Source organism: Eublepharis macularius, chromosome 1 (assembly GCF_028583425.1).
Source record: "Eublepharis macularius isolate TG4126 chromosome 1, MPM_Emac_v1.0, whole genome shotgun sequence".
NCBI classification, from domain to species: Eukaryota; Metazoa; Chordata; class Lepidosauria; order Squamata; family Eublepharidae; genus Eublepharis; species Eublepharis macularius.
This window is the reverse complement of record NC_072790.1, coordinates 75,231,296-75,258,635: the sequence shown is the minus strand read 5'-3', so window position 1 is coordinate 75,258,635 and position 27,340 is coordinate 75,231,296. Positions and strand designations below refer to the sequence as shown.

Here is a 27,340-nt window from a genome sequence, read left to right as displayed (position 1 = left end):
AGGAGTCTGCAGAAGTTCGAAGTCTCATGGAGCACAATAGCAACCCCATCTCCCCTACAACCTATGCAGGGTTGGTAGAGGACCATATAATTAAGTGAAGTTAGGTGGGACAGGCACATCATGTTGTTTTTTCCAACCATATCTCAATTATGCAAGCCATTTCAATTCCCTCCTCCTGCAACAACTCAGTCAAGTGGGCAGGTTTGTGCCTCACCAATCTGGTATTGCACAGCATTATAGAGAAGGTAGGGGAAGAACACTGCCTTATAGCATCAGCTCCAGGGATGTTATGGAGGATGGGCAGGCAGTGAGCAACCTTGCCTGATACTGGCCATCTCTGATAAACACCCCCCCACACACACATCTACAAGCTCTCATCTGTACTGGAACAGTACATCATACATCCTGCTCTAGGTAGAGAGAGCCCCCAGAACAGAAAAGATAAACCTCAGGAACCTCACTTTCAACATTAATTAAGGCCAAACCATTTTTAGCACAATGTTTGAACCATGCCATAGAGGGCTACATGGAAATCTCAATTGCACACTTATATTTACATAGCATGATAAACAGAAAGTTGCTCACAACAGGCAGAAACACAGATTGTTGTTGTTCCCCTTGCCCCTCCCCACCATGGGGAATTTGATTATGGTTGCCTGAAAGCTAGAGATAGAATGTCTTGCTAACAGAAGCTTAATGTGCAGAAATGGGCAGCTGAAGCTTTTCAGGGCACAGAGGTAAATATCAACTCGTCCAGAACATCACATGAAGCCTCTATTAAAGGGGCAGGATGTTTTTTCATAGCTTGTTGGCAACCATAAATGTGACTGACAACTTCCTGGTTAGGAAGCCTTAAATCCATTTCAAATTCACCACAACTTCTGAATGCAGGCATTTAAGGCATACTCCATACTCATTTCTAACTCTCAGTTTGCGGGGGGGGGGGGGGGGGGAGTAGGCATGCACAAGAATATGCTGTGTTCGATCCTGTCATAGACAAACCTGTTTATCATGATGTCTAACTATGAAATTAGACATTATGTTGTATATTAACACTTGCATCTTTGCAGTCAAAATATGTCCAAGTATGAAGCATGATTGGTGACTCTTCTTTCGCTTGAACACTTTGTTCTCGGACAGTCACTAAAAGCTATACATTTCCCTCTTTAAAACTTACTGTTTACATATACTTGGCTTCAGGTGCCATTGTCCTAATTCTGAGTTGCAATTATCATCTGTAAGGCCATCGTCATCACTGCTGTTTTCCTAAAAAGAAAGACAGTTTTATTTTATAATATTTCTAGGGAATCTAGATTTACAAAAAAATAAAGCAGCACACTCTACATTTGCCTCTGCCAGAGAAAATTGTGTTTATTAAAATAGTTATATCTCACATTTTCAACTTGTCAGCTGGTGTGCAGTAGGGCAAACAATGCCTCCCTGGGGCTCTTTTGAGTTAGGGAAACAGAACCGGGGAGGTGGGGGGGGGGACTGAAGTTCTGCCACAACATGGTCCTGATCCAAATTGGGCCCTTGTGGTGCTTAGGAAATTAGTTTCCAGCAGCTGACATGCCAATGAGGGGAATGAGAGCTGGGACATGGGAACCCATGCCTAATGAGAAAAATAAGTGACATCTAGTTTTCCTGTAGCTTCTTGAAGCAGATATAAAGACCACTACTGGATAAAGCTTACTTTATAATAGTTTGACAGGAGAATATATCAAATATGGATCTTATCCAAAGCCTTTATTGATGTGTTAATATGATACCAGTAGTACTGAGGAACAAGTCTGATTTTTGGAGGCATGAGCAAAATACACAAAGCACAAATGAGTATTCTTCAATTTTCCTCTGCAAGAGGACAAGACACAAAAGTGTAGTTAAATACTAACTTGCCACATTGCTAGATTGAAAACCATGAGACTGGATCCTATGACTCCTTTCTGCCAATGCTGGAGGATATGGTGATACAAGAGACAGAAGGGTGATTTCAACTACCTCCTCTCCCTCACTGCAGCTGCCTGTTTTGCACGGGTTTTAGTCCACACATATAACTGCAACTCCTAGCACCCCTTTTTTGGTGCTGGCAGGCAAGCATATGAAGAAGTGCCTTCTACTTGCACTGCATAAGATCCAACCCACAGAATGCTGGGTTGAATTCTGTTACTTTATTTTTAGTACTTATTTTGTCATGTTATTTTTTAGCTCTTGCACATTTAATCTGAAACCACCTGAACTTACTATGAGAAAAAGGAAAGTACCATTAAGACTTGAAAATGTTAGTGTAAGAATTTTTTTTAAAAAAAGATTTCAACCATTTGCCCAGCTAGTTTCCATGAGCTTTTAAACATTCTTGACAAAATTACATTCCTTGAATTGTAGTGATTTTTACCTGATTATCTTGATCTTCTGAAAAATCTATTAGCTCATCTTCATTCAGTTTACTGCTGTCTGCTGAATCTTCACTATAGTTTAGCCTGATTTTCTGTAAACCATCTGCATTAACAACAAGAAATTAGTAGCACTGTTTAAGAAGTGGAACAGATATGCCTAGATCAGAAGGGTAAACCACAAAGTGTGATGGAAGTATTTTAATGCTAATATGTATTTAGAGAAAAAGTGTAACTGAAAGTAGTTCCCCAAAGGAGCATTAACACAAAACAACTCTGCTAAATTAAATCCTTGATGCTCTACACTTTCAAAGATCTAATACATAAATTCACAGAGAATCACAGAGATAATATTGCTAATTGTATGTCATGGAAAGCAAATCCATTCAATATAGTATCCAATATCAAGATGTTTGATTACACAGAATTGTAACATTCTTTTAGAAGCTGTGAGTGGGTTTCAACAGTGCTTCAAAATCACTGTAGTAGACCTATAGCCCATTTCATTTACTCAACTAATTACTTAATGGGAAAAATAGCCTTAGTGTTTGTGTAATTTCTGATGATTCATTTTGACAAGTATGTACATACATATTCCCCAAGAATATCAACAGTATATTTTATTACTACTAGACTTGAGGGAATAAGAGACTTTGTATTCTTGATATTACCTAGTCATCCCTGATACCCTGGCTACATTTTATGAGCAAACAGGTTGAGATATTTTGCCAGTGCAAAGCCTTCTAAAATAGTGGAAGTACCATTAGTAAATGATCAGAAAAGTACTTTTCTTGATGAAAGTAATAAAACATTTGCACATCATTGGATACTGCACTATAGCAATCATTCACTTCCAGGACAATCTGCAACGACTTACTGGTTAACAATTTAATCCCCCATTTTTGGAATTTTGACACTAGAAAAACAGAGGCAAAAGTACACACCAGAAGCATGTATCTGAGCTTTAGGTTCACTTTGCATGCCGTTTTCCTCCACACTTCTATGATCACGTTTATGAGCTGCAGGTTCCAAAGTTCTCAATTCCTCTGTAGTGCTATTTAACTGATTTAGTTTTCTGAACCCACTTTTCCCACAAAGGTGTCGTCTGCAAATGATGAACTCGCTGTGTTCCACCTCTGTGGCTGTGTCAGCCAAAGCAGCACTATGCTTCCTGCTCAGTGCTTTCTTTGTTGTAGAGGAGGAATGCTGTAATGTACCCAAGTCATGGGGTGTAAGAGGTGATGTGCTTCTGTCTTGATCTGAAGAGGAAGATTTAACTTGGGTAGGTACATGTTCCTGATAGTAAGGGTTGGGTTCATATATTGGTGTCTCTAAACCAGGATAACAAATGACAGCCAAAAACCAATGTGCCCTGCAAAAACAAACAAGAAGCAGCTCAAACACGTGCTGAATAAATATATGTTAGAATATTAAATGTTTTATACCTCAGAATATTTAAAATAAACTTTACTCCCTTTTTACTATTATGTCAGACATCCTCATAGAGATAACCTCTGAGTCCCACCAATAGTGTATCAGAGACACTCCCACAGAAGTCCCTTGCATGCCCCTAAAGCTGACCCTCAAGAAAAGGAAGCACTGAACACAGCATGAGCATTACATCCTAAAGGGAAAATTGGCATAGACATCATGCATGCAGACGAGAGCTTATAATGTAGTCATAGGCTGCTTTGGACCTCAGCCTATTTAAGGAGTTAAGTTTAGAAATTGCACAATGACCTTTTTATAGTTGGCTAAATTTTATATAATGTGGATCCATATGGTTCTTTACGAAACTGCTTCCCTATTTTATGTGAGTTACTTCCAGAAGTAATTTTTGACTGCTTCCATTTTATGGGAGAGTACTTCCATATAAAACTTAAATGTTGAAAAACCCATACTGTGGTTAAAACAGCCAGTTCTGCAAACAGCATTTCACAAGCCAGAAGAAAATGATCATGTCCTCTCAAACATGGTGAGCAGCTCAGGAATAAAAAGGAGGAAGAACAGATTACTATTTCTGCAACCCTTCTGTTACAGCCTTGCCAGAAGCGAATTATGTCTGCCTGCCTCAAAGATACAAGGCAGTTACACTAGCACTGCCGCCTCAATACATTTGAGAAACAATGCACAATGTTTTTTATCTGAACATGCATTTGATGCAAATACAGGTAGAGGGGGGAAGAAGGCTGCTTATTGTGGGATACAAAGAAAATAGCTGCTACTGCAGCTATGCAAACACTTGCGTAAAAGTTTACAGTAGTATAACAGTAAGTTGCATAGCAATTTTCATGCTTCCACTCAAGAAAGAAGTGCAAACTTTTCCACACGCGGAAGAACTTTTTAACTCCATTTTTCTCACACAGCATTCTAGTGTGAGATGCAAAACAGATCTCCTGCAAGTGGAAGAGCAGCTATGAATTCAATACTGAAGAGTGCTTTAAGAGTTCCAACAAAGCTTTGCAAGAGAATGAAACCGTTCCCTGGCTCATTCTACTTTTTCTCAAAGCCAATTTTCTGTGGGAAATGTATTGCTTATGCCCTCAAGTGGTCAAAAGTTGTATTTTATAATGTCAAATGAATAAACAAACAATTGTGCTTAATGGCTTTCAAGTGATACTCCAAAATTCTAGTCTGTGTTTGCCACAGAGATGTTCTATAATTGAACATGGGATCACTGCGTAGTTTTGCTTGTGCTATCTACACCATTTCTACAATAGTTATATCCTTTATCTACGTTGCCTTCAAGCAAGTCTTATTTTTATTTCCGCAGTATGGATTACATAGTTTCCCTAAGTGAGTGATTTATAGGAAATCGTTCAAGGTTTTCTAGGAGCTAAATTGAAAATACAGCTTTAAATGAAATTTTACCTCACAAAGACATGTCTAAACATACTCACGCTTCATTAAGGGGAACAAAAATGAAATCTTTCTCAAATATATCCACATGGCGTGTCCAGGTTTTCACTCGCCCATGTCGTTTTTGCTGAATTCTATAAAGAAAAAAAAAGTGTTTATAATCTCCATTACAGACGTTTAGAGGATTTTATATTCTCTCCTTCCTAAAGTGAGTGTTTAACATAGTGATATTCACTCAGTGGGTCAAGAGCCACATGTGGCTCTCTTGGCACCATTCCCCAATATGGCATCCACCCCATGTTTCAAGAGAGCAAGGCCATTTCCCTGTAGGGCTTGTGATAGTCAGGTAGCTTGCATCTTGAAACAGCTAGCACTGGAGATTGGAGGATGGGTAAGCTGAAAACCACCAAGCTGCAGGCCTTGTGCCACAGATGGAAGTAAAGGGCCCATCATCTTCAGTGACCCACTCTTCTTTGCAGCCTCCGTTCTCTGATTCCAGCACCCAGGCAGCTGCCAGAAAGAGAACAAGCTGGCTACGAAGAAGACAGACTAAAACCATCATCACCCCACCAGCCACCCAGGAAAACAGCAAACACAAAGTTGGAGAGATATATGTTTAATACTAGCTTGATGCCCATGTTTTGCTACAGTATTTAACTACTTTAAATCCAGTTATAATACTTATGAGTATTCCCTATTCAGGAGTCTTGTATTGTCTTTCCTCAACTGTCTGCAGTTTCTGTTACCTGTTTTTACCTCAGAAGACTGAGTTCCACAGCTGATCAATCGGGGAGGGGGGGTGCAAGCAGGCAGGAGACACCCCTAACATCCCCTCATCATGCACACAACAATGGAGACATCTGGGGACCCCCCCCCCCACTTGCATTTAAGTGTCAACAATGGAGGTGGACAAGGAAGGAGGAACAAGAGCATCGATGCCCCCACCCCTGGTTACTGAAGTGGGTGGGGGAAGGAGCAGAAGCCTCTGCTGACCCCCTCTGCTACTGAAGGGCAGCACTGCAAGGAAGCTGACAGTGGACAAGAGGACATCGCCACTCCCTTAACGGCAGAGCAGGGGGAGCCACCATAGAAACCAGGTGGGTAGACAGTACTTCAGTTGGGCAGAGACTAGCTGGTGAGCATCCTGACCATTGAGCAGTGAGGGGGAGGGGGATAAGTTTCTCCCCTACCTCCACAAAACTTCGGCGGGGGGAGGAAGGCAGAGAGAAAGAGAGAGAATGGCTGTGAGAGAAGGAGAGAGGGAAGAAGGGAGGAAACAAAAGGGAGGGAATGGGATAGCTGCTCTACTGGAAATTTTTGTATTTTATATTGTTTTATACTTGTATCTTATACTGTTGTATGTTTGTTTGAGTGGCATATAGGTCATACAGGAGTAATGTGGCTCTTCTGGTTGATGATATTTGCAGATGTGGCTGACCATGACCTACAGAATGAGTAAAGCCAGTGGCAACTATAATCACCACAGAGTTCTCAAGGCACCATAGGGACCTACGATATATTTTCAGTTACTTGGGCAACAATGGGAATATCTTTTAGAAATTGCTTTAAAGGTGTGCATTCTAGCTTGATTACAAGTATTCTTTCATTTATACATTTAATAATGATTAACAGCATAATCTCATCTGTCCTTAAACTTGTCAAGTATCATCTCTACAAGGGCAAGGCATTATTCTCCAACTCCAGTTCTATAAATATGTATTGTTACCATACTTACGTGAGTTTAGAGGTTTCATGAAGATTTCTCCTCTCTCTTTGATTAAGGCGTTTGTAGAAGAAGGAACTAAAAATGTGAATTCTATCAGCATCTTCTTTTTTCAATTTTTCAAGCACCAGATACCTTCATTTTGGAAAACAGAACCCATACATGATTATTTGCATTTTCTAGGAAATGTTTTTCAAAGGTCCCCACTTATTATCTTCAACAGTAAAGTGGGAAACTCACACCGATTACACATACACAAAACCCAGCAACACCACCTCATCCACAACAAAAAGATTTCTATATACTCAGGGACCTCTCCAAGTATGCAGGAAAAAGTAAGTTTTTAAATTAACCAAAGGAAAAATACCACAAAATGTCCTGATAAGAAACAAGTACATTCTTGGAATTTAATATGAAATGCTGAGAACAGCTGAGCATACATTTTAAAGAAAAATGCCAGGAGAAATTAGCCTGTTTAAGAACCTGAGAGTTTAGAAAATCCTGGATGGGGAGATTCTGGGATTTCCCAATTGCTCCCCACTCGCCACAACTTTTTCACAATGCCTCAGCTTATCATCTTACATTTTTCACTCTGCTTATTATCATGTGGGCCATTAGGAATAGACATAGAGGAAAGAGAAGTAAAAATGAACAGGTGTTACCAGGGAACTACCATTCTTGTTATACCTAATGGATAGAATCTGAGTGAAAAACGCTGTAGTCCTTAAGATTCCTACTTTTAAATAGGTCAATGGTCCTCAAGTTGAAAAAGTTTCTATTATTTTGTAATTGACTTTCAACCTGCCTGCAGAAAGTAAGGGGCAACACAGAGCAAACCAGTATCACTGTAAAAATGATCCTGGGAACTGTTCCTTCCTGCATAACTATTCAGCTACGAACATTAACCCTTCACACTAAATATCAACTTTTAGTACAAGCACAAAAGTAAAGAGTTCCAAGAGGCAATCATGCTCAGAAGGCTGCTCACAAGTACTTGCACAACACTTGATGTGAAACACTTTTACAAATCAGCATTTGTGTACCAAGCCAGATGTATAAAGATACTAGATCAGATGTTGATATTCATTTTTTAAAACCTCTGAGCCCAATTCTGGGCATGTTCTCTCAATAATAATCAAGACAAAATAGCAATCTCCCAATCAGCACTAATATATTTGGAGTCAGTACAAAATGGCACAGTTTAATACAGTAAAAGCTTTGTTACCAGCACTTGATTATTCAGAAAACTTAATTAACCCACACTGCTCAGAGGGCAAGCTCCTCTCCCTCAGCCACCACACCTCTGCTTCTGTGGACGTATGCATGCTCTACTCTCACCTCTCCAGCCAGCCAGCTTGATGCTTCCAGCTATTGCTGGGTTTCTGAGAGCCAGCAGTACCAGCTGATGCCATCCTTGAGTATCTCCTTCCCCCTGCCTTGAGCTGTTAGGAACCAGTTCTGCTGGAGGGGTCCTGGCCAGCTTGTTTTCTGGCTATGTAGGTTGCTCCATGGCTCACGAGAAAGGTCCCACCAGGAATGAGGCTATTGCCATGATGTTCTTAATGTGGATGGGGCTGGGGGGAGGGGGGGTTGGTTGCTGAGGATTCCTGAGTAGAACAAGAGCAACAGCTCTGCACAGCATTACACTTAAATACCAACTGCAAAACCCCATGAGTGCAGGATAATAAAGCTTTTAATGTACAATAGTTTTTAAAAGGTTGATACATATCAATTGTAATTTAAGAAATTTCAATCATCATCAATTGTCTAAATAACCGGGACAGCACAAAAAATCTTTAAAAGTTTTAAAACTTACTTTAAATAAAAATCAATTATGACATCATTTAAAAACTCTCCTTCATTTAAACAATGGAGATCTTCATTGGTCACAGAAATACCACCCTTTGCAGGTGGAGGAGGATAGACTATCAACCTGCAAAGAAAAGTACGTTAAAATAATAGACAATGAAATCCATACAATCTATGAAGTAATTACAACATACAGAAAATATTCTTACTTTTCTATAGGTCCAATAAAGACTGTATGTGGCTCTCCACATTCATCATCATCAAAAAACTGGAACTGGGTTGCATTTCGAAGCTGCATTTTAGATTCAGAGACACCCTTAGAGAAAATGACATGAAATGCCTATTTACAATGAAATAAAGAATTCACAGAATGTAAGATCTTCTCTAACTTTCAGACAGCTAATCGTGTGCTCATTTTCTGTAAACTATAGAATCCAAACGGAGCATTTATTCGAACACAGTGAGTAATTCCCAAAATTAAAAATTCAGCTAATTCCTCTAAGGTGCAGCAGGGGTGCGGTGGGGGGCTTTGTTCTAGAACTTGGCTGTAACAACTACAACATATTTCCATGTTTGCACATGTGATATTTCATATTTTACTTCTCAACAGATGCTCTGACCATTTTCCTTGAAACATTTTAGTTAAAAAATAAGGAATATGTTGCAGAAGGTTTTTGAAAATTAATGACATCACAACTTTAATGTTTATTAAAAATAAGAGTAATACTTGTTTTGTTTTGCCTTCTTTGAGAGCAGCATTTCCTTTGGAAGTATCTTCGTAGGATTTTGTAAAAGCCACAAGCCTACTGTTTGCTTCTTCAAATGGAATTTTCACAAAGAACTCAGAAATATTGTTCCTGACACCAACATCAGTGATTATTTTTTCAAAGATTGCATTTGCATGAGGATCCAGGCCCGTCTCAAAAATTAAAATGATATATTGCTCTTCTGGATCTATGGGAAAAAAAGTTATGCTAGTAGGCAATGAAATTATACATTTAAAATGAAACGCATTTTACTGGTCACTATCTTACATTTAATATATACAAATATTTTTTTATTTTCAGGATATCTGGATTATTTAGCAGGATATAAAAATGAAGACATTCCCAGACACTCTGCAAGTTAATCATGCTCTCCCCTACTAGTAGTTATTTGAGCTGGCCGTACAATGGGAAGTAAAAAACTCTCCACAGAGAAAATGTATGACTTCTCTCTTCACACATTCAGTCTGGGACTAATTTTTAATTGCCCAACAGAACATTAGGCAAGCTGAGGAACACCCCAGAGTATGGGCTGGGAAGTTATGCAATACAGATACTTATCTAACCAAGCTTTAGGGATTTTCTTGACACCCCACCCCCCGCCCCAATCCAAACACTTTTACTATTTCCTTTAGATTTTCTGCTTTATGATAAAAAGCAAAGAGCATTCCTCCTAGAAGCTTCAATGATTTAACGCTGTCATGTATCTGCATATTCCAGAGGCACATAAGCAAGTATCATAGATCCAGAGGAGTTAGCCGTGTTAGTCTGTAGTAGCAAAATCAAAAAGTGTCCAGTAGCACCTTTAAGACTAACCAATTTTATTATAGCATAAGCTTTCGAGAATCAAGTTCTCTTCGTCAGATGCCTGATCAAAACTGGGCAGATACAGAAGAGGAGGGGGAAAGAGAGAGAAAAAAAAGGGAGGGGGCATAAATCACAAGAAGGCAGAATGCAATTAGCATGGAGGCTATCAAAACATTCCTTTGCTTGGAAATGTAAACATTTCCTTTTGGTGTGCAGTCAGTTTGTAGCAGTGAAGGTATCCAATTCCTATGTAGTATAAGCCTTCGATGACCACAGCTCTCCCTGCCAGCTGCATCTGACAAAGAGAACTGTGGTCCCCGAAAGCCCACACCAGGCGTCACTGGGCTCCCCCAGATCACGCCTCTGTAAAGAGAATCTGTTACCTGTGGTAATGTGATAACCATTCATAGTCTCTATTCAGTCCCCGCTTGACAGAGTCAAATTTGCATATGAATTCCAATTCAGCAGCCTCCCGTTGGATTTTGTTTTTGAAAGGTTTCTGTTGAACCACAGCGACCTTTAAGTCTTTGGTGGAATGTCCTGGTAGATTGAAGTGTTCTCCCACTGGTTTCTGGACGTTTCCATTTCTAATGTCAGATTTGTGTCCATTTATTCTTTTGCGTAGAGGTTGGCTGGTTTGTCCAATGTACAGAGCAGAGGGACATTGTTGGCACATGAGGGCATATATCAGGTTGGAGGATGAGCAGCTGTAAGAGCCAGAGACAGTGTAGTTGATGCCATTGGGTCCTGTAATTGTATTCCCTGGGTAGATATAGGGGCAGAGCTGGCATCTGGGTCTGTTGCAGGGCTTGGTACCTGTGCTGGTGACTCTGCTGGCCGATTCATGATTGTAAGTGAGAAGTCGTTTAAGATTGGGGGGCTGTCTGTAGGCAAGGAAAGGTCTTCCACCCAGGGCTTCTGAGAGAGAGGTATCATTTTCCAGGATGGGTTGTAGCTCACTGATGATACGTTGGATGGGTTTGAGCTGGGAGCTATAGGTGACAACCAGTGGTGTTCTGTTGTTAGTTCCTTTAGGTTTGTCCTGGAGCAGACTGTTTCTGGGTACTAGTCTGGCCCTGTTAATTTGTTTCTTCACTTCATTTGGTGGGTACTGTAGTCCCAAAAATGCTTGTTGTAAATCTCTTAAGTGTGAGTCTCGGTCGAGAGCATTGGAGCAGATACGGTTGTAACGTAAGGCTTGGCTGTAGACAATAGACCGAGTGGTATGTTTAGGGTGGAAGCTGGAGGCATGTAGATATGAGTATCGGTCTGTTGGTTTCCGGTATAAGGTGGTATTTATTCGTCCATTATGTAGTTGTACAGTGGTGTCCAGGAAGTGTACCTGTTGTGTAGAGTGGTCCAGGCTTAAGTTGATAGTAGGGTGAAAGTTATTGAAGTCCTGATGAAATCTCTCAAGGGCTTCCTTCCCATGGGTCCAAATGATGAAGATGTCATCCAGGAATCTTAAGTATAGTAGTGGTTCCAGTGGATGTGAGCTGAGGAAGCGTTGCTCTAAGTCCGCCATGAATATGTTAGCATATTGTGGTGCCATGCGTGTGCCCATGGCTGTGCCATTAACCTGTAGATATAAGTTGTCACCAAATTCGAAGTAATTGTGAGTGAGCACGAAGTGACAAAGTTCAGTGGCGAGGTTTGCTGTGGTTTTGTCCGGGATAATATTCCGTATGGCTTGCAATCCATCTGCATGTGGGATATTGGTGTACAAGGCCTCCACATCCATGGTTGCTAGGATGGTGTCATCTGGTAGGTTGTCAATGGATTGTATTTTCCTGAGGAAGTCAGTGGTGTCCCGTAAATAGCTGGGTGTGCTGGTGGCATAGGGCCTGAGGATAGAGTCCATGTATCCCGAGACTCCTACTGTGATGGTGCATTTTCCTGCAACAATTGGGCGTCCTGGGTTACCCGCTTTGTGGATTTTGGGTAGTAGGTAGAATCTTCCTGGTCGTGGTTCCTGGGGTGTGTCTGTATGGATGCATTCTTGTATGTCCATGGGGAGTGTTTTTAATATTTTATTGAGTTCCCTTTTGTATTGTTCAGTGGGGTCAGAAGGTAGTATTTTATAGAATGTTGTGTTGGAGAGTTGTCTTTCTGCTTCTTGTATATAATTTTGTTTATCCATGATGACAACTGCTCCGCCTTTGTCAGCTTCCTTGATTACGATGCCAGAATTATTTTGGAGGCTGTTTATGGCCTCTCTTTCTCCACGGCTGAGGTTCTGCTTTAGGTGTTGTTGTTTGTCAATTATCTCAGCCTGAGCCCGTCTACGGAAGCATTCAATGTAAAAGTCCAATGAGGAGTTACGGCCCTCAGGTGGTGTCCATGTGGAATTCTTTTTCCTGGAGTTTTGTAACGATGGTTGTGTATTGCTGGGTTGGGGGGGTGGGGGCTGCTGGGGCTGCTGTGATGGTGTCTGTTCAGTGCTTTGTTCGTCATTTTGTCCAGCAGAGTAGTTGAAGAATTCTTTCAGTCTTAGGCGTCTAAAATAGGCCTCCAGGTCTCCACAAAGTTGTATGGTTTGTGTGGGTCTGGCTGGGCAAAAGGATAGTCCACGTGAGAGGACTGATTCCTCTGCTGGGCTCAGCTTGTAACTGGAAAGATTGATGATGTTGCTTGGATCCCAAGTGTTTTTGCTCTCTGTTGCAGGCAGGAGTTTTGAGAATTTCTTCTCCTTCTTGTTCTGTAATTCAGTGAATAGATTACAATAAATAGTTTCTCTGGTTGTGGCAAACATCTCCCAGTTACCGGTCTGTGCAGAGGGGGTGCACTTCATGGAAGAGTCTAGTTCAGAGACCTCTTGCTTGATCCATTGTTGCTTGCTGTACATCAGTCCAATGAGGTGAATTAAGAGTTTCCTGGATAAGGTGTTGCATAGTTTCTCACTGTAGTCTGTGTGGTAAGTGGATTTCAATGGATTCCTCACACGAAGTCCCTTGGGTAGAATGTCCAGTCTTTTGCATTTAGAAAGAAAGATGATGTCTGTTTGTATCTGTGCCAGTTTCTTCATGAGGTTGATGGATTTCCTCTCCATTCGGCTGAATGCGGTGCTTTCCAAGGTCATAGATCCAGAGGAGTTAGCCGTGTTAGTCTGTAGTAGCAAAATCAAAAAGTGTCCAGTAGCACCTTTAAGACTAACCAATTTTATTATAGCATAAGCTTTCGAGAATCAAGTTCTGCCAACCTCTACGCAAAAGAATAAATGGACACAAATCTGACATTAGAAATGGAAACGTCCAGAAACCAGTGGGAGAACACTTCAATCTACCAGGACATTCCACCAAAGACTTAAAGGTCGCTGTGGTTCAACAGAAACCTTTCAAAAACAAAATCCAACGGGAGGCTGCTGAATTGGAATTCATATGCAAATTTGACTCTGTCAAGCGGGGACTGAATAGAGACTATGAATGGTTATCACATTACCACAGGTAACAGATTCTCTTTACAGAGGCGTGATCTGGGGGAGCCCAGTGACGCCTGGTGTGGGCTTTCGGGGACCACAGTTCTCTTTGTCAGATGCAGCTGGCAGGGAGAGCTGTGGTCATCGAAGGCTTATACTACATAGGAATTGGATACCTTCACTGCTACAAACTGACTGCACACCAAAAGGAAATGTTTACATTTCCAAGCAAAGGAATGTTTTGATAGCCTCCATGCTAATTGCATTCTGCCTTCTTGTGATTTATGCCCCCTCCCTTTTTTTTCTCTCTCTTTCCCCCTCCTCTTCTGTATCTGCCCAGTTTTGATCAGGCATCTGACGAAGAGAACTTGATTCTCGAAAGCTTATGCTATAATAAAATTGGTTAGTCTTAAAGGTGCTACTGGACACTTTTTGATAAGCAAGTATCAGCGCACACCAGCTCAGCTTCAGGAGAAAGAGAGTGGGGAAGCGGTATGAGGATGAAGTCATGGGAAGCTGCTTTGATCATGGCCACCCAAAATTGGAAGCTGCCCCTGCTTGCTTTTCCCCTTACTGAGGAAAACATGGCATCTTTACAGAACTTCAATCTATATCATGAGAATTTAAAGTCAAGAAGACATGTATTCTTAACCATTCAAATCTCTTCTGCATTGTGGCAATTTATTCATGCAACACTAGACAAGAAATTCATCCTTAACATTTATATTTCATCCTTCTTTGGAGGTGCTCAGGGTGATGTAAGCTGAGTTATTCTACAGCTGGTTTGGTTTTAGGTCCAAATCCTTAAAATATCTCAGTATTTTCATCTCAGGCTACCTTAACATCTGATGTGAAATTTAAGCTGATTTGCTAATTTTATAAAAGTATAAATTGGTTAGACTGAAATATATGCCCATTTGTGAGAATGGGTGGGATCTAAGTGCCTAGAAATGCTCCCAGGAACAAACTATTGACACCTTCCCTAATAGAGCCCTGCACTGCCCCTTCATCAGTAAAGTCACTGTTGAGGGTCAGGAAAATCTCTATAGCATGCCACGCAGCAAGAAATAATTAGGCAGAAGCAGTCTCCCCTTCACTCCTGTAGGAGTTTCTGCCACATGGTGTACTGATCTGGAAGGCCCCACAACACTCAGCTGTAGCTTTAGGCTGGTGGGGGTTCAGGGGTCTGATGGGAATGGAGGAAAGGTTCACTTGCACAAATTGCCTCCAGTTATAGGAGTTTAGGTTCAACCCAATGTATTCAAGCACTGCATATACATTTTACTGGAAGCATACAGTTATTTAAAGCATAACTGAGTTCCTGAACGTTATGAACAAATCTGTAGGGGAAAATGTGTACACTCTATGGTGCACAGCCTCAGCTTTATGTTAGAGGTTTCATACTGAAATCTGTAAGACCTGTGATTCATGTTAAAGTACATGTCATAGAGGAGATCAGTTAGCAGGTTAAAAAAACCACATGTAATTTGAACTGGGACCACAGTGCTGGGGAAAAAGGGGGAGAGGGTTTAGCCTTTTTCTTTTATCATTTGTGCAACAGAAATCAGGCCCTTAGCTGCTATGAACTCCAGTACAAAAAAAATAGGCAGGTGCTTGTCTTTGTTCCCTTGCTGGTGCTAACAGCAGCTTCTGAGGGGGCAGAGAAGATTTCTATTAGAAAAATCCCTTCTTCTCCAGAGCTGCAAGCCTGACTTGAATCAGGCCACCTCTGGCTGCTTTTTAGGGTTTGAAATTACACTGGGAGTTCAGGTTACAGATCACCTAAGTAACGTGAAGACTGATCCTTGATACGTAGAGGCGGTTCAAATAAGTGTGTTGTTTAGAACAACTAAAATAGTGTAAGTGGAGTAAGACAAAACATATTACCCTATTCTCAAATATCTTTACACAAAACTATTTGAATCACAATATTTTACAGTGAAAAATTTACCATTCTAGTTACATGGGTTTTTTAAATAGACATCAGAACTGCTAAATTATTATTAACCTCACAATACACATGCAGTGGTGATGGTGAATTAGACAACTTGATTTTTCTAGAACTATTTAAGTACATTTTCAGAAGTGTACAAAACTTAACAATATTTGTTTTAATCAACACAATTATCTGCTTTTTAGATTATTTAATGACAATATCAAGACTGAATAGCAAGCAGGAGTTTACTTACTTGCTCCTTTACAGTCATACCAGACATTATCCTTCTCTCTGCTCATCTTCAGTTGGGATCTCAGACTAAGGCAGGCAGCAGGTACAGTTTGCAGAAATACTACTGGCAACTTTCGTACGCCACACCACTCACACTTCGTAAGTTCAGAAGTTTTTAAATTAATATCCCTAATACCAACTTCCGATTCTAGAAAATTTTATAAAGTTCACTTTAGGTCAATGAAATATTAATATTTATTTACCAACTGTGTGTACTAAAAGCAACGAAGAATACAAATACTAAAATCCACATTTGTATCAACAGACAGAACTACTTTTAGAATTGTCCTGCATTCCTCAATATAGCAAAATCCTAGTTTTGCAGGGGGGAAACTTGTTTTTTGCGTAACAAGTAATTTGCATGTACAAACCACCAAAAATATTAACTGCAATGTCCATGCAGGTGCAGACATAGCTCCCTCCCCCCAAAAACACCTGCTATTAAGGCACAAAATCACAGAAGCAACTTAAAGAAGCACTAGAATCCCCCATGGTGTCTGAATACCGATTGTTTTAAATTTGAATGTAGGACACTAGAGTCATATGCAACGACAAATGGATAAAACTATGAAAGGCAGAATACACTCACCTTCCAGACGTATCTTAATATAATCAAGGCAAAACTGAAAAGAAAAAAAAATCAGCAAACCAATAGTCAGTTTCAAAAAGATGAGACAGAGATTACAACCAGTCTGAATATGGCAGATATGATCTAAAAATGCTGCCCCTTAATCCCAGATGTTTAATGCTTACTGAGGATACTCCACAGTGAAATACACTTTAATTAGGATGTGCATGTGTGTGCATACACATATACATGCGTGCATGTGTTGTGGGGGGAGAGAGAGAGCTTTTTTCAGGGGGTACTGGCACCTCCTGGGCATTTGGAACTATCTATCTTCCACTACTTGTTTGAGAAAGTGCAACATGTTTTATAAAGTTCTGTTTCCCTCCTCTATTGCCCTCTGTTGCTAAAATTTAAACCTCAGTGTGCCTAGAAGTGCAAGCCAAGAGTATCAGATCGTGGCTTGTATTCCATGGTTTGCAGTCTTTGGCCCCAAATGAGTGGCGCCAAGAGACTGAGCACCAGCTCAGGATGTTGGAGGTGAAAGATTTTTGTTTGTTTAAATTATATAGTCATGCCTTTGTAACCCATGGTTGCATACAAATTATTAAATAAATAAAACTTGCACCGGTGAAGTTAGACTTTCCTCCCTAAACTTCAAAAGCAACTCCATTTTGCATCTTCATATTGCTGTATTACATAGCCCTACCCAATTCACTCTAAACCTCTACATTAGAATTTGATGTTTGACTTACCCTTTCTCTGGCAATCTTCCCAATTTTCCTTGGTGATTAACACTCATGTTGCTAATGTAACGGTCCCAATCATCTCTTTGGGTGCCTATTCTGATAGGCTTCCCCACCTACTATTATTGCCCCTTTCTGGTATCTTCTCCAAAAACTGCTGCTTCAGATCTTTGTCATGACCTTTTGATCAGTGGCTTGTCTGAGCACTTTTGCCACATTCTGCTTGCTATTCCTATTGTGGCCTCTTGTGGCTCAAAAGCATAAGCCACTCCTTGTTATATCAGCACACCCATTACAATCAAATTCCACCTTATTTCCTTCTTATCCAACACTCTTGATTAGAATGCATTGTTATCCTACTTGCTGTCAAAAAAGAATTACAAAGCCCATATCTAAATCATGTACTTACAATTACAGGTTCTACCACCATTCTTCGCAACGTTCCTATTCTTATGCTTCGGCAGTTTAGGATTACACTTTCACAAGAGTTTGAATATTTTAAAGAGACAACATCAGCTGCAATTTCTTGACTGGTAACTTTGCGACGTTTTACTGGAGTGTTGGATACAACATTGCCAAACTGCAAAGCAATGATTATTGTCAGAATTTGTTATTCTAATCAAAGGTATTAACAGTTGAAGCTTAAAAACTGTTGAAGTTAAAAACATAGTTAACTTCTGTATAATCTAAAGCATTTGTTAAAAGAATACATATGTTGGTAATTAGCAAGAGACCAAAGTGGGAGTGTATGTACCTGAATGTGCTTTCAAACCCGGTTTGTCTTCTTACTGTCAGCATAATTGTGCTGTTCTTCATATGCCAGTTATGGCTGGGCAAGAATTATTTCCCAGTCTCCCACTCACTTATTCACAAATCATAGAAAAAATGTTTAATGTATTTATTAAAATACTTTAAACTTGCCTTTCCCTTTCTGGTTCAGGGTGACTTACAATCTATAATTAAAGCAGCATGCTTCATTAAAAATCAATCAAAACCTACAAAGTGTCTGTAGCTTACATTTCATTAATTTTCCATGCAAGCAGAACAGGCTTGTACTGTCTCCTACAAATCTCCTAGACCAGTGCCCCCTTTTACCTCTTGGGACAGCTTGTTTGGCTACTACAGAAAAGGGATAGGTTCTAGAGGGTACCAAGCAGGTGACAAGACCAGGAATAACCGGAAGGTGGAAACCAGAGGCCCATACCTGGCACACAAGAGCAAGTAGGGAGAGACAGTCCTTCCAACATGTGGGCCCCAGGCCAGAAAGGGTTTTAAAAGTTAACTGAACTCTGGAATCGACTGGCAAGAATGCAGCTTTTTAAAAATAGGCAAGATGTGTTATCATAGCCTAGTCCTGGTTAATAACTGGGCTACTGTTTTCTGACCTAACTGAAGTTTCGATTGTCTTCAAGGGCAGCCCCATGTAGTATGTTTCTGTAGTCCAATCATGAGATCACAGATCCAAAGATTAGTTTAGCTAGGTCAACTAATGCTAAAAATGTGACAGCTGACAAACCAACATCAGCTGATAGAAGGCACTCTTGTCCATTACATCTATATACTTTTCACACAGTAAAGTTGCATTCATAAGCAACTCCAAGCTGTTAACCTGGTCTGTGAAGACTAGCCCCATTCCATCCACAAATGCTGCTACTAATCAAGGGTAATTTATATTCATACCCATCAAACAAAGTCAGAAGCTCTGTTACAGTAAAGTAGAAGCCTTTAAACTCAGAATGTCTTTGGTTACAATCAAGCATGACAAAGACATTAAGGAGCATATTCAGACAGATACAGTAGGTTCTCTAGGCCGGCTACAGATACTGACTCCATAGTGTCCCAATCGCTGTGAGAATGAAGCGCATAAGTGCCCTAGGCTGGAATAGAAGTCTTTTGCATCTTGCCTACCTCCCTCTAATGAACTTCTACTGAGACTCTGCCCTAATAACTGCCCTCAGTTAAAAAGAAAATGAGTCCATTATGAAGAACTGTAGAGCTGTATGTTACAAATGGGGTTGCTAGTCCAGCAGAGCAGCCCTCAGTCCTTCTTGTTGCCTGCTGCCACATTAACAGTGGCAAGTGAAAAAAATGGCCATCAGGACATTAGTGTGCCATCACTTCTGGGAAAAACCTTGGCATTACATTAGTCCTCTCTAGGAATCACTGGAAACTCTATGGTTTTACCATAATACTTCTGGTGGTTCCTGGAGATGCAGGATGACACTCCTGGGCTTTTCCTGGAAGTAATATCATGCTGCTGCCTGCCCCATCCCATGTCCCCAGGTCTCCCATTGGTTGCCAGTCTGGCAACCCTAGTTACAAATTAGTAGGTTAATGTTTTATGTACATTAAAGTAATCAAAAGAAATATAGAAGTGTGGGTATCCTGTATTACTGTGGGAATCCTACAATGAAACAGAAACTACACCAATAGACTCACCAGAACAGTAGATGTAACCAAAAACTGATGAAAAGCAACACTTTTCAAAACAGACTGTAAGTATATAGATACATTGTATTGGATCCAGCGATCTGCAGATGCAAAAATCACAGAGCTTCTTGGGTTCTTTCCCATAACAAAGGAAGGGAATGATTTCTAACCCCTTTCTCACTGCAGCTTTCTGACCCATTTGGCTATTATCCCACATGGATCCTGCAACCCCAGGAATAAACCTTCCAAGGACTGGCAAGGAATGCTGAGTATACAGGGAAGATCCGCAACCATCAGTAACAGCAATGGATTGCTGGAATCAACCTATAGTACATTAACATCAGAAAGTACAATATTTTACTGCACATGAAACACTATGGGTACAAACTGGAGATTTAAGCACATGCTTAGTCCTCCCACTGATTATCAATTAAGGTGCTTAATTGGACAGATATGTGTTCTATGTGAGAAAATAATTGCACAACTGGCAGATCAAAAAAGTGTTTTTAGAAAGACAATGCTATTGTCTCAAATAAGATGATCATTATCCAGAGTTAGGAAATACATGTTAAGACTCGGTGGATCCTTCACTTCATGATTTACAACGCAATCCTATACAAAGTTACTCCAGTCCATTGAAATAAATAGATTTTGGAGTAATTAAACACATGAAGCTGCCTTATAACGAATCAGGCCATTGGTCCATCAAAGTCAGTACTGTCTACTCAATGTAGAAGTGGCTCTCTAGGGTGTTACATAGAGGTCTTTCACCTACTACCTGATCCTTTAACTGGAGATGCTAGGAACTGAACCTGGCACCTTCTACATGGGAAACAGATGTTCTACCACAAGGTCATGGTCCCTCCCCTGCACTTAAAATCTGCAGTCTTGCACTCTAAGAATCTTAGTAGGCATTATATCTTTTTGTAGTGTTTTTATGATTTTCCATTGTTTTCATTGAGTAAGTTATGAGTATTTACATGTTATTTTGATATACTTTTATGGTATTCAGTTTTTGTTACCATTCCTAATACCTTAGATTGTCTGTTTTTAAAAGTCAGCTTTTGCATTTACTTATTATTTGTAGGATATTCTTGCATGTTCTGTACACACAGATATATAAATGTCCAGGAATGGCATGAAGTTTTAAAGCATACTTTAATAAACAAAGAGCTTTAACTATTTTTATAATCTGAAGATCAATAGTTCAGGGAATACACTCTTTTTAAAGAATTGCTGCCATGGCTGTTAAGTCTTTAGATTAACATACCGTGAAAGTTGTCCCCTTTGACAGCACTTAAGGAGCCTGCTCATGGTGCATTTTTGTCTTTGTTTATCCAATTCTTGCAGTGATGCTCAAACTAAAAAACAAAAACCCCCACCATGAAATCCTTACAATAAAGTGCCATTAAGTGGGACAATTTTCAAAGTATTTTAATTTTTAATTTTATTAACCTTCTTGGTGACACAGTTTACCAATAGCTGTTCACACTTACGAATAGCACTGTTTAAGCCTCTTTTCCATGGCTACTTCCTATACTGCTTTGATAGCACAAGAATACAGAAAACATATGGGAGACCAAGAACCATGCAGAAAAACCATGTAGCACTATCCTCTTTCAACCCAGTGATCTAATCTGATAGTAATGTGGTTTACCCATATAAGACTGTTCTTCTGATATGGTTCTTGCTTAATCAAAGCAGTACATGGAACAGTCACAGGTAAGCAGTTCCTCATCTGCATAAACAGGCCTTAATACCTTTAACTGTTATAGAATACTTACTTGTGCCCAATGGGACTTAACTTTTTGTTAAAGGAGCCTTCCACCCCTCCTTCAATACTGTATCACAGACTCCTCCTAAAAACTTGGAAGATAAAAAAAAGCAGCTTGCCACATAACCTGAGAAATCTGATGATTTTCAAAAGCCCTATATGGTACATGTTATTAGTTGCACACTTCTTCCATTTGTGGTCTAGGCGGTAGCTAACATTCACAGAAGTTAAGAGAACCTGATCCATACAGAGATAAGAAAGGATAATGCCAAACTTAATGTATGACACAAAATATACTAGGCTGAGTATTTTTCAAACATATACTGCAAGGTAAACATGTATATATGTAATGCACATATTCTCCCTTTAAAGACTTTGTCCACTAATAGCCTTTAATTCCTTTGTCATTATCTGAAATACTTACACACATACTTCAAACTAAGTGGTCTTTCAAACTACCTGGTCTTTCATTCTTGCTTTTCTTGGTAAAGTGACTGCAGGTTCTGTATCTGCTGTAATACTAGTTAGTCTCTGTTCTAGTCCACAAGTGTTCTCTTTCAAGGCTGCCTCCACCTTCCCCGTAGAAGGTGCAGGGGAGGAACAGGCTGAATCTGCAGGACGTGGTGATACGCTCTCCATTCTGTTAGTGCTTCCAATTTCATCTTCCTCTTCATCATCACTGGACAAAACAACTGAAAGGCAAAAAACATAAATGACCCTTTGATGTCTATCATAAATCAGTCACTAACTCAAGACACTTTCCCTTTGACCATTCAAAGAGGCAGATATCCACCCACTGCTTTAAAAAAATCCCTAGACAAAAACGATGCGGCCAGCGGCCAGTCTTCAATCTGCCTTTCCTAGGCAAAGTGACTGAGAGAGCAGCAGCAGAATCCAACATGGCTACTGACTAGGAACTCACTGACTAGGTGTGCTCCTGAGCTGGTTATGTGTCCTGGTCTCTATAGCCAGGCAGGGTTGCGAAAAACCTGAAACCTGTTTCTTAGGTAGACGGACAAAGTCCATGCTTCTTTGTTGCTCCTCCTGGATCCATCTGCCACCTTTGATACAGTAGATCATATCATCCTACTGAGGCGTTTGGAGGCGGAAGTATGAAGGGATGTGCCTTGCACAGGTTTAAAATAATTTCTCTTGGAATGGACTCAAAGGGTTGCTGTTGGACACCAGCTACCTTCTCCCAACTCAGTCTGGCTTGGAAGATGACCCCCCTACCTTGACACAGATGATCTGGCCACCTGGATCCATGGCATGGTATGATTGTGACTTGACTACTGTTACACACTCTACACAGATCTCCCCTCAAAGTCAACTTGGAGATTCCAGTGGGTGGGACTTCACAGCCCACTTATTATCAGCAGAACATGCATATTACTCCCATTCTGCAGTCACTCCATTGGATACCCATCAGTTACCAGGCTCAATTCAAAGTTTTGGCTATCATATAGCAAGCTCTTCATGACCTTGGTTCCTCGTATTTACGGGACTGCCTGTCTCCCTGTGTTCTGTTACAACTCAACAGGGCCTTCTGCAGGTGCCACCTAGCAAATATGCAAAATCAACAGTTGTCCATCCACATGCATTCCCTGCGCTGCCCGCACCTTACAGAACAGCCTGTCTGATGAGATCAGGAAAGCTCCCACTCTCTTAGCTTTCTGCAAACGTGAAAAACTGATTTTTCAGTAGGGCTGTCTTACACAAGTAATACAACTGTGTGATAAGGAAATGGCTTAGAAAGATTTGTTGGTACAGGGACAGAACTGTATACTACACTACCGTGCACTGTAAGTATGTTTCTATGGGATAGTTCTGCACTAATATGTCATTTCAATCTGCTTGTTTTGTTTCAGCATTGTTTTTCAGCTCTGTATTGGATGTCTGTTTTTACATTTCTGCTCTCCTTACCCTATTGTATTGTTTATTGAATGACTCAGACAATGTTCCTATTGATTCATACTCTGTAATCCGCCTTGATCCTCAGTGATAAAGACAAACTATAAATAACGTAAAATTTTTAAAAAGGAATAAAATTTTTAACAAGCTATGATCTTGGCAAAGACTTATATAAAAGATATTCCAGTTTTGAAATAAAACAGACTAATTTATCTTCCCTATCTGGTCTATTGTCTCCCACCTTAACAATTCTGATTTATACTTTTGCTCAAGGATTTTCACCCACACAAGAAGACTACCAAACTGTAAGTTCTACTTGGCTTGTATTTCATTCTCACAAGCAGATATAGAAATATTCTGGTTTGTTCAAGAGGTATCTTTCCAATAGCTAAGCCATATATATTAATGTTATTAAACAACATTTGTCATACAGATGTTTGCATAAACGTTTTAAATTTAATTTGTACCCATCTTAAAATAAAATAAAAATATAACTTACTTGGATCATTTAGTTCAGATGCCGTTGAACTCTTCTGCCTCAAGTTTCCAGTAATTTTAGAACCAACTTTTCCATTTTGCCGCAATATAGTAGTCCCTATTTCTCGCCTTACTATGCAATCAGATGAAACTGTCCCAGGAAAAGACCCATAAAATTTCTTTGCATTTACTCCTGTATTTAAAGATTTTTGCCCTGCTGAGTTCTCATGTATTGACTCTCGTGCTAAAGGTCCCAAAGACTCATTAACTGTAATACTTTGCATGGAGTGTCTTGGCAAACCCCTAAGACATTGATTTCCACACCTTTGGCATTTGGTCTGAATTTCACTAGCTTTCCCATTGCATGGGCAAACTGTGGAATAATTGCTTTGTTCCAAGCCCTAGAACAAAGAGAAGAATTTTTTTTACTGTACATGTATTTTCAACATATTTTAGAACACATTAACTATCTAGAAAGTTAGAGAGGTTCTTTGAAAATAAGAATTAAAATATCTAGATCAGTGGTTCCCAAACTTTTTGGTATGGTGACTCAAAAGTCCAAATTTACTTGGTATGGCGACCCATGTAGGTTTTTTGGCACCTTGTCCAGCATCTCATTTCCTACAGTGGCCCTAGTAAAGGTGTAGCTTTGTAAGTCTGTTTTTTGGAGAAACCAACGAATATTGTACAAGGACCCCACTATGAACCCCATGTGGAAATTACATTTTACTCTTTGACCACCACCCCCATTACTCCCTCTAACCCTCCTTTAAAGCCACACAACTGGCAACCATCACCACACACCATGGTAATGAGTTCCACAGGCTGCATGAAGAAGTGCTTCCTTTCCTGGTAGTAAGCACCCATAAATAACATGAAGCAATGACACTTGGCTGCTTACATAGTTCCTATTATGACCTCATTCAAATGTGTTTTGTTTTTTTTACAGCAAAGTAATAGTTTCTCAATTCTTGACAATGCTTATTACCACGGCAGCTACAGCTGGGAGGCATATGAGAAAGATCTCACAAACAAAAGTAATTGTAGTTAGTTGTCATTGATTTTCCGGGCTGTACGGCCGTGGTCTTGGCATTGTAGTTCAACAAACTGTATAGCCGTGGTCTTGGCACTGTAGTTCAACAAACACTGTAGTTCAACGAACGTTCCTGGTGAAACGTCAGTAACTACAATGCCAAGACCATGGCCATACAGCCCGGCCAAGACCATGGCCATACAGCCCAGAAAATCTACAATAACTAATGTTCTCTGGCCATGAAAGCGTTCGACAATATATAATTGTAGTTAGTCAACAATTTAAAAAGGCCAGTTATTATTTATATAACCAATAATCTTCACCTATCAGAAATTCACAGTAATCCAGTGCACTTTGTACCTGCTTATAATCTCTTCTTACTATAGATTCCAAGAAATTGACTGGCACTGACAACTGTTTCTAGGTACAGAATATAAACATGCCTTTATATTACTCCCACCCAACAATAAACACAGGTCTTTTTCTGTATCTCCTTAGCCTCCAACTGCATTTTCTTTTCTTACCCTCTCTCACCTCAGTCTTAAAATGCTTTGGGGTTAATAGAACTGCACAAGATCAGCCTTAGAATCTAGAGTGAAAGAAAACATGCTCCTGAGCCTGTGCAAAGAACAGGCTCCTGATGCCTTGCAGTGTTAAGGGGCAGGTTCAGGTAGAAAAATGGGGGTGGGAGGGCTGCATGCGCTTCATACCAAGCCAGAACACGTGGCTCCAGTAAGCTCTTGTTGATTATCTTGTCCTTCTGGTGCACTGGCAGTTGCTCCACTTGGACCCATAATGCTTGCAGATACATTCCTTCTCCACCATGATCTTAAGACCTGCTTTTCCCATCTCCCCCTCACAACTCTCTGTCCTCCTCCCAGAACCACCTACCCTCTCCCACCAGTTTCTTCCCCCCTCCATGAAAACTTGATCTGATCTACTGCTGGAAGAGAAACAGAAGTAAACAAGAAGAGAGCTGGGTGAAAAGAAGAAGCATTGCCCCAGAAAGACTGGTGGCCAGCTGGACTTGGCAAGAAGTAGCTAAAGTGCTCCCGCTCCAGCAGCTAGTTGACCTTCATGACTGGCATATGAGAGGCTGCAAGGAAACGGGGCAAAGCGCAATGCCAATTCTGGCCCATTACTCCTGCTCTTCTGCTCAAACTTCAGCCCCACATCCCAACTCACTTCAACATCTCCTCTTCCTCCAGCCCTGGACATGCCTCCCTTTCAGGTCCATGTTGGCCATGAGGAAATTGCTACCCATTTTAACAGCACAGGTGGGAGAAGGAAGTGCAGAAGCAATCACTGGGATGGGCTAGTCTGAGACCTACTAGCAGAAGTTTCATGACCCACAGGTTGATAAACACTGATCTAGGTGATCTATCTTTGAGAAATTTCTAGATAAGAGAAGTAGCTCAAGGAGAAGGCCACATAATTCAAACTATCTGCTTTGAGAGGCCTCATACTCCAGTCTAATTCTTTCTTTTAAGTCTCTGCTTTCCACTTGACCTTCTCCTTCTAGTTATATCATTTCTGCTCCTTATTCCCAATTCCTATTTTGCTGACAAGCTTTACTGTCTGTTCAAATCACTACAAGAATTGAGGACATTTCTTCTAAATGGAATTAATATTATATTCAACAATGCCCTATCTCCTCATCCCATTGGTTGAGGGGACAGGAAAATAAGAATGAACCAAATTTATCACTTTAAACTCAAAGAGCAGTTTGACAAAATCAAGAGGTGCATGGCCTTCTAATTACACAAACTTTTGAGTTTAACATATAACCCACCTCCGGAAGGGTTACACACTTTTTTGTAGCAGGAGATGGAACCAAACCAGATTGATTTAAATTGCAGTGACGTTTCAGCTGTACCTTCCTCACAATTCCCGATTCTGACTCTGAACCAGACTCTTCTGTATTCTCCATCACACTTTCTAGAATGGAAGTGGAAAATTATTACCAACAACTAAATTCTTTCTGATGGTTGTTGTGGGTTTTCCGGGCTGTATTGCCGTGGTCTTGGCATTGTAGTTCCTGACGTTTCGCCAGCAGCTGTGGCTGGCATCTTCAGAGGTGGAGCACCAAAAGACAGAGATCTCTCAGTGTCAAAAGACAGAGATCTCTCAGTGTCTCGACACTGAGAGATCTCTGTCTTTTGGTGCTACACCTCTGAAGATGCCAGCCACAGCTGCTGGCGAAACGTCAGGAACTACAATGCCAAGACCACGGCAATACAGCCCGGAAAACCCACAACAACCATCGTTCTCCGGCTGTGAAAGCTTTCGACAATACATTAAATTCTTTCTGTTAAAGAATAACACAGGACTCATTTACTCCTATACAGCCAATAAAGAAAAATACGAAAAGTTAGCTGCTGCCCACTCCCATGTCCCTGTGAGACAGTAA

At 40.4% G+C, this 27,340-nt stretch overlaps 1 protein-coding gene across 2 annotated transcripts in view; it reads right to left on the bottom strand.

The window, feature by feature from the left end:
* The window catches only part of SENP6 (SUMO specific peptidase 6), a 78,009-nt gene that overhangs the window by 13,354 nt on the left and 37,315 nt on the right, over positions 1 to 27,340 (bottom strand). For both annotated transcript variants that reach the window (XM_054977044.1, XM_054977053.1), the window contains 14 exons: positions 26,723 to 26,868; positions 23,920 to 24,298; positions 21,969 to 22,201; positions 17,715 to 17,885; positions 16,584 to 16,617; positions 15,957 to 16,142; positions 9,509 to 9,735; positions 8,991 to 9,097; positions 8,789 to 8,905; positions 6,985 to 7,107; positions 5,291 to 5,383; positions 3,335 to 3,762; positions 2,393 to 2,496; positions 1,178 to 1,266 (listed from right to left, as the gene is read on the bottom strand). In XM_054977044.1, the coding sequence (XP_054833019.1) occupies positions 1,178 to 1,266; positions 2,393 to 2,496; positions 3,335 to 3,762; positions 5,291 to 5,383; positions 6,985 to 7,107; positions 8,789 to 8,905; positions 8,991 to 9,097; positions 9,509 to 9,735; positions 15,957 to 16,142; positions 16,584 to 16,617; positions 17,715 to 17,885; positions 21,969 to 22,201; positions 23,920 to 24,298; positions 26,723 to 26,868 (2,437 nt within the window). The remainder of the gene's footprint in view (positions 1 to 1,177; positions 1,267 to 2,392; positions 2,497 to 3,334; positions 3,763 to 5,290; positions 5,384 to 6,984; positions 7,108 to 8,788; positions 8,906 to 8,990; positions 9,098 to 9,508; positions 9,736 to 15,956; positions 16,143 to 16,583; positions 16,618 to 17,714; positions 17,886 to 21,968; positions 22,202 to 23,919; positions 24,299 to 26,722; positions 26,869 to 27,340) is intronic.